General features: G+C 40.6%; 1 protein-coding gene across 1 annotated transcript; it reads right to left on the reverse strand.

Annotated features, from left to right (window-relative positions):
• LOC107608853 lies at positions 4302-5222 on the reverse strand. Its single transcript, XM_016310607.1, has one exon. It carries the CDS (start codon positions 5220-5222, stop codon positions 4302-4304), a length of 921 nt encoding a protein of 306 aa, XP_016166093.1.

Raw genomic sequence — 8343 nt, forward strand, 5'->3', positions numbered from 1 at the left:
ACCTACACAAGCCCCAAGAAGCCATGTTAACTCCCACGTTAACTTAGTTAACGTGGAAGTTAACGTGAAGAAGGGAGGTAATCGCCAACGTTAGTGACACCCAACATTGTCACTAACGTTGGAATGAGCCCACACAAGCCACTATGAGCCACGTTAACTCCCATGTTAACTTAGTTAACGTGGCTCTTACTTTGGTAAGAAACGTTAGTGAAAAAGTGATTGTCATTAACGTTCTCGAACCCATATTTTCACTAAACGTTAACACCACTAACGTCCTGAGCTAAAGTCTCTACCCACTTCACACTTTCTCTCTGCAAGTAAAGCCAAGCCCAATAAAGAAGAGAACTGCTTCAAACTCAAGATCTAAAGGCCCATACGCAATACTTGAAGATTAGAAGAGTAGTATATATAGGAGTAGCTTTAAATTATTTTGGGAGTTGGAAAATATAGGGAGCCTCTTGGCATAGAATTACTCTCTGTATTTACTTTCTCTGCACTTCTAGTTTCATCATGTATTCTCCATCTTTGTTTCCATTTTCCAGAGCTATGAACAACTAAACCCCTTTCATTGGGTTAGGGAGCTCTGTTGTAATTTGATGGATCAATACTAGTTTTCATTATTCTTCTTCTATCTTTTCTCTTGATTTTACTTGAAAGCTTTCGATCTTCATCCAATTGGGTAGTTATCTTGGAAAAGAAGCTATTCATACTTGGATCTCTTCTGAACCTTGAAAGAGGAATGCTTTCACTAACGTTCTCGAAGATTGGCAAGCCTACGTTAAAAGAGCCACGTTAACTAAGTTAACGTGGACTCTAACGTAGGGAAGGGGGAGACTTCTCAACGTTACTGGGAAAGGTAAGTCCCAGTAACATGTGCGAAGGGCATAGAGGCAACGTTAGTGGCAACGTTTGTGCCACTAACGTTGAAGATAACTTCTAGAGCTATGAACAACTAAACCCCTTTCATTGGGTTAGGGAGCTCTGTTGTAATTTGATGGATCAATACTAGTTTTCATTATTCTTCTTCTATCTTTTCTCTTGATTTTACTTGAAAGCTTTCGATCTTCATCCAATTGGGTAGTTATCTTGGAAAAGAAGCTATTCATACTTGGATCTCTTCTGAATCTTGAAAGAGGAATGAAGAGATCATGCTAGAAATGCTTTCTCATGCTGGATCAAATTGGGTTTGGATGGATATGTGATTAAAATCCTCTCAACACTTGATTTGGGAAATGCATGTGGTATAATCAGTGACCATACTTCATCTCTTCTCATGAGCAATTGACCAAGGAATTGGCTATTGACCATCTCTTCTCACTACACCCAGTACTCGCGAGTTTGAAGCTCGTCACAGCCATCCCTTCCCAGATTCTACTAGGAATACCACAGACAAGGTTTAAACTTTCCGGATCTCAAGAATGGCCGCCAATAATTCTAGCCTATACCACGAAGACTCTGATCGTAGATCAGGAGGCTAAGAGATATGCATTCAAGCTTGTTTGCATGTAGAACAGAAGTGTTTGTCAGGCACGCGTTCATGAGTGAGAATGATGATGAGCGTCACATAATCATCACATTCATCATGTTCTTGTGTGCGAATGAATATCTTAGAATAAGAATAGGCATGAATTGAATAGAATAATAATAGTACTTTGCATTAATACTCGAAGAACAGCAGAGCTCCACACCTTAATTTATGGTGTGTAGAAACTCCACCGTTGAAAATACATAAGAACAAGGTCTAGGCATGACCGAATGGCCAGCCTTCCTAAATGGCATATGAATTCAAAAATAGGGAAAAAGACTCCTAGTACAATAGTAAAAAGTTCTATTTATACTAAACTAGTTACCAGGGTTACAGAATTAAGTAAATGATGCAGAAATCCACTTCCGGGCCCACTTGGTGTGTGCTTGGGCTGAGCATTGAAGCTTTCACATGTAGAGGTCTTCCTTGGAGTTAAACGCCAGTTTGTAACTGGTTTCTGGCGTTTAACTCTGCTTTGCAACATGTGTTTGGCGTTTAACGCCAGAATAGGGCAGAAAACTGGTGTTGAACGCCAGTTTGCGTCATCTAAACTCGGGCAAAGTATGGACTATTATATATTGCTGGAAAACCCTGGATGTCTACTTTCCAACGCAATTCATAGCGTGCCATTTGGACTCCTATAGCTCCAGAAAATCCACTTTGAGTGCAGGGAGGTCAGAATCCAACAGCATCTGCAGTCCTTCTTCAGCCTCTAAATCTGATTTTTGCTCAAGTCCCTCAATTTCAGCCAGAAATTACCTGAAATCACAGAAAAACACACAAACTCATAGTAAAGTCCAGAAATGTGATTTTTTTAAAAAAAATAATAAAAATATATTAAAAACTAATCAAATCATACTAAAAACTATGTAAAAATAATGCCAAAAAGCGTATAAATTATCCGCTCATCAAAGCACTAACAATGTTAAAAGAGCTTATAGAAGTAGTGTGATTTACAAGAAACACGGTGTGTATATTCCAATGATGCGCGCGGTTGGAACACACACACCGGCCGGATATTATGGCAATGACACCCTTAAATTAATTCATATCTCAAAGCTTCACGATTTAGTGCTCAAGTTGCAAATAGAGAACCGAGAAATGCAAACAACTTCAAATAAGCACCAAAAGGGGATTGTCCATTGTTCATCCTCAAAAATTGGTAATCACATATACAATTTTCTCAATTGGATGCCCAAAAGATGTTTGATCAAGACATCATTAAAAGTTGAACATTCGTAAAGTGGTTACTCAATTTAAATTCCAAGATGAATAATGAAACTTAGATTACACCAAGAGATAAATAGAAGTTGAACATTCATAATAGAAGTTGCACCATTCATTCAATATACTTAACAAGAGATAAATTGAACACATATGATGGCCAAGTCATATAAATCAAACAAAATGTTCATTGAGGCATTTTATCGAACATGTGGTATGCAATGTGCAAATTCATCACAATTAATCTCAAATTTGATCATAACCAACCCAACAATCAAGAAACAACACTTTGCAATACAAAGAAACAATAAAGAAAGCATCTAATAAAATCTAAGCAACATAAAATAAATGAAAGCAATTTCAAAAATATAAAAACATAAATAGAAAGGAAAAGCAAGAACCTAATATGTAAAGGTTGAAAAGAACAAGAATGAGGGAGGAACAATGGCACTCCTTATAGCCACTACAAAATCACGGCGTTTAGATTCACCGGAAAAAGAAACACTGGAAGAGAGAACTCACCGGTGGTGGATAGAGAAAAGAGAAGGGGAAGAAAGAGAGAAAAGAGAAGAGGAGTAAGAGAAAGAGAGAGAGAGAAGGGTCGCCGGCGGTGGCTAACAGCGGTGGTGGCCGGTGGCAAGGACCAGCGGAGCTAGGCACAAAAGAGAGAGGGAGCAGCTATGGAGAAAAGAAGAAGAGATAGGAGCTACCTCTCAACAGGGCAGGTTGCCCTGTTATTGCCCAGAACGCGTCGTATGCGGGCGCACAGGGGCCTGTGCGGACGCACAGAGATGGAAACTTAGAAAGGGTGCGAACGCATACAGTGTGCGATCGCTGCGACCAGAGAGGTTGCATAAAGACATGCCGACGCACAAAGAGGCTTTTTTTTTGCTTGAGGACAAAATCACGTGTGCGTGCACACACAGGTCCGTGCGCACGCACAAGGGCCAAAAATGGGGGAGGTTAAGCATGCTCACAAGCTGTTCCCTCGCTCCCACCAGAGGAGTTTGCAATAGGTGTACGGGTGCACATGTCTGTGCTGCCGCACAAATGAGGTATGAGAGGGGATATGTGCGTTCACACGCAGCTGTGCACACGCACAGATCAGAGAAAGCTAGGCAGCGCGCACGCACAAGCTGTTCTGGCGCTGCGACCAAAAGGCATATTAAGTCGTGTGCGGATGCACAGGTGCATGCGACCGCACAGGTGGCGAAAAACAGTTTTGTGCACACGCACAGGTGGGTGCGTATGCACAGATGCCCTGTTTCAAAAATTTCTTTTCTCTTCAAAACTAAGGTTCCTACCCTTAGCATATCATCATACCAACCCCAAATCAAGCAAACAAGCACAGTTTCATGGTCTACAAGTAATTTAACTCATTCAACTCAAAATTATCAAACCAAACCTAAACTGCTCATTGTATCACAAGAAAGCAAATAATTCAAAAAGCTATAAATAAGAGATAAGATTGGAACAAAGTTACCATGGTGGGGTGTCTCCCACCGAGCACTTTGGTTTAGAGTCCTAAGTTGGACTTGCATGGCTTCATTTGTCACTTGGAAACTTCACCAAGGAGGAAGATCTCCAACTCCTTGGCATTTTTTGGTTGAGTGTGATCCTTTGAATTTGACTTCCTAGCAACATCCTCTTGTTCTTGCTCCTTCCCATCCTCAATCACTTGATCTTCAATAATGTCGCACCCAAAACTAGAATAAGCTTCAAGAACAGGCTTGTTGGACTCCTCCAAAGTGAACTTGACCAACTTGCCATATGACTCGAAAAAATAGACTCCCGAATGTGCATCTAGCTTGAACCGGGCCGTCTTTAAGAATGGCCTTCCAAGGTGTATGAACGATGGCTTGTTAGAGTCAATGGGAGGGGTCTCCAAAATGTGAAAATCAACAGCAAAGAGCAATCCTTGAATATTAACTAGCACATTCTCTGCAATCTCCACAATTGACACAATCCTTTTATCGGCTTTCACAAACCTCACTCCGGACCTCTTTAGGGGTGACAAATTCAATCTTTCATAAACGGAGAGTGGCATAATGCTTACGCATGCCCCCAGATCATACATAAAGTCCATGAATTTCATCCCACCAATTAAGCAAGTGACCAAACATGGGCCCGGATCATTACATTTTTCAGGAAGTAAAGAAGAGATAGAATCATCTACCGGCTTTGTATTGAGGTTGCCAAGCTTGTCCTTGTGAGTGCAAACATCTTTAAGGAACTTGGCATATTTGGACACTTGTTGAATGGCTTGGAAGAGGGGAACGGTGACTTTAACCTTCTTAAAAACTTCAACCATATTGGGGTTAAGCTCTTCATGTTTCTTGGCCTTCTTGGCTAAAGTTGGGAATGGAATGGGCAAAGGCTCTTCAAGCAAGGTCTTTCTCTTTGGCCCCTTGACCTTGGGTGGTTCTTCGTCACTTTTGTTAACATCTTCATCTTCATCCTTCATCACCTCCATTTAATCTTCTACCTCTTCATTGTTTGTCTCTTCACTCAACTTTATAGGCATAGCAACATTCTTATCAACTTTAGTGCCGCTCCTAAGGGTAATGGCATTAATGCTACCCTTAGGGTTTGGTTGAGGTTGGGAGGGTAAACTACTTGAGGTTGAAGCTTGTAGGGTGTTTTGTGCGGTTTGAAGAGGGAGAGTTAAACGGAAAAGGGCGTTGGTTATCGTAGCCATATACGCCTCTTGTTTCTTATGGAACTCTCATTGCTCTTGCATGAAGGTGTGAATTGTGTCATTCATGTGAGGTTGATTGGAGGGAAGGGCTTGGTTAACTTGAGGAGGGCTAGGCCTACTATGGGGGTGTTGGTATTTTGCTTGGGGTTGAGATTGTGGGGGTTGTTGGTATTGTTGTTGACCTTGGGGATATTGATGGTGGTAGACTTGAGCATTTTAGTTGGGATGAGCTTGAGGAACTTGGTTCCACCTTTGGTTTGAATTATCCTTCCACCCTTGGTTTTGATTGCCTCCATGTTGGTAGGATCCTTGATTGTAATTTGGTCTTTGCGGATAAGGGTTGGCTACCGCCAATGTAGTGTCCTCTTGGAGTTGAGGGCACTCATCGGTGTAATGAGTGTTACAAGCACAAAAACCACATATCCTTGATGGTCCATCGATCCTTGGAGGTTGAGGTGGAGCATTTATCAAAGCTTGAGGAAGTTGTTGCCCTTGGCTGATTTGTCGCAACATGATTGTCATTTCACCGAGGGTCTTGATCAGAGTAGCATCTCCGGAGGGAGAAACTTCACTCAAAATTTTTGGTTATGGGCTCCTTGCCCTCGAGTGCTGGGTTGAGTCCACCAAGTCAGATATAACTTCCCATGCTTCTGCAGCGGTCTTGTTTTTGGTCAATGATCCTTCACTCGCGACATCTATGAGGAGCTTGTCTTGGTGATGCATTCCTTGACAGAAATAAATGATAATAACCAACTCATCAATCCTGTGGTGAGGGTAAGCCTCCAGCAACTTCTTAAATCTCTCCCAGTATTCATACAAAGTCTCCCCATCTCGTTGTACAATGCAAGAGATCTCTCTTCGCAACTTGTCTGTTTTCTGAGGAGGGTAGAAATTTTCCAAAAACTCTCTACGCAACAAGTCCCAATTGGATCTAACTTCACCTGGTTGAGTATAAAACCACTCCTTCGCCTTTCCCTCCAAAGAGAAAGGGAAAGCAAAGACCAACACTGCAGCTTCATCTGCCCCACATTTTCTTGCAGTTGCACATGCAACTTGGAAATCCTTTAGATGCTTCAGAGGATCTTTCCCAGGCAGTCCATTGTATTTGGGAAGCAAGTTGACCGTGCCGGACTTGAGCTCAAAATTAGGGTCTAAAGCCGGATACAGAATTTGGAGCAGTTGCAAATCAAGATCAGGAGCTCCAGCCTCCTTCAAGGTGATTCTTTGAGATGGGTCCACCATGACGGTATCACCTGAGTCACTCAAAGAGAGTTTAGTACTCCCCACAGATGAATATAGAGTCTCCTCGTTATTGGAGAATGATAGTCTTGGATGGGTGGTGATAGTGAACGGGAGGGTTCCCCAAGGGGTCCCGATTCACTATCCACAAAAGCTAGCCGACGCTGAGCTTGCCTTATATGAGTTAAAGTTCTTTCAATTTCCGGATCAAAAGTGGCCAAGCTTGGGTCTGGAAGAGACCGTGTCATTCAACTGAGGAGGTAAAGAAAACCATGCAATTATTAAAAGCAAAACAAAAATATGCAAGTAAACAAGAACCACTTAACAATCAACAACTACTAAAACTAACTAGAGAGAAAAGTAGTATCTACAATTATTGTTAAGTAGCAAATCAAAAGTCAAATATGTACACTGTTCACATATTTACAACAACCAAAACTGTAGCACTCATTTAACTTAAAGTGAACTCCCCAGCAACGATGCCAAAATTTCGTAGGCGGCCAAATCGCATATAGGTTAGGAATTCAATTATCCAAAAAATTGGAATTAGCGTTGTAAGTATAGTCCTAACCCGACGAGTTGGCCACCGGTCAAATTAGAAATTCACAAGATGTGTCACAATTCAAAACTAATTCAAAACCGAGAGTGTTTGACTCATGAGTCGTCTCCCAAGGAGTACTTTTAGAACAATGAGTGCGCAAATCCAGTTGTAGTGATCAAGGATTTGTCATTAAAGAAATGAACACATAAAGCAATAAAAGAACATGCAAAATTCTAATGATTGAACTAATGAAGAAATTAAAGAACTGACTATGTAATATAAACAAGTAAAGTATAAAAGAGATGAACATGGAAATGTATGAAAGGTTAAAAGCATCAAAAAGAGTCTTGGCTTGGAGTGGGCTAAGGGTCCTTTCCTTATTGGAACCACAACTATGACAATTATGATGGATTAATCTCACTTGATCAACCCTCACATCGGAAGGTAAGTTAAATGAGCATAAGTGTTCCCAACCTACAAATCCTAAATTGCTTGCTAATTATTTAGCAACAACTTAGCGTTAGTGGGAAACAAGAACAATTAACAATCCAAGAATTGGAACTAAATGTTGGACAATCCAACTCTAGAAACCCAATTGCTCACTTTACCCAAGCGAAGAACCAAAAATTTATCCTAAAACCATGTTTCATATTTTGTCAAACACTTGGTGGGCAAAAACCTTAAACATGGAGAAAATGAGAAAAGGCTTGAAACTAAAAGCAACAATTGATCTCAATCAACAAGAATAACACAAGAAAGCATGAAACAAACATCAAACATCAAATTCATCAATGACAATGACCAAGAGCATAGGTTTGGATTTTTGCACTAAAAATAGGATTGACATTGCAAGTATAGTCCAAACCCAACCATTGATCATCAATCAAATTATAATCCTAAAGATGTCACAATCAACACAAAATAACCGGGAGTTTTAAATCCCGGGTCGTCTCCCTAGGAACTAATGCCAATAAGTGCACAACTTTGGTTGTGAGAATTAAAGGGGTTTTCAATGATTGAGAGCAAACAAAATAAGGGAATTAAAGAACAAGACAAAATTGCAATTAATAAACTAATAAAGGAATAAAAGAACTATGTATGTAATATGAACAAGTA

This window comes from Arachis ipaensis, chromosome B01 (assembly GCF_000816755.2).
Source record: "Arachis ipaensis cultivar K30076 chromosome B01, Araip1.1, whole genome shotgun sequence".
NCBI classification, from domain to species: Eukaryota; Viridiplantae; Streptophyta; class Magnoliopsida; order Fabales; family Fabaceae; genus Arachis; species Arachis ipaensis.

What these genes read in the sequence shown, in the direction of transcription:
- LOC107608853 (XM_016310607.1), bottom strand. Translation starts at nt 5,222, where the DNA reads ATGGAGGTGATGAAGGATGAAGATGAAGATGTTAACAAAAGTGACGAA.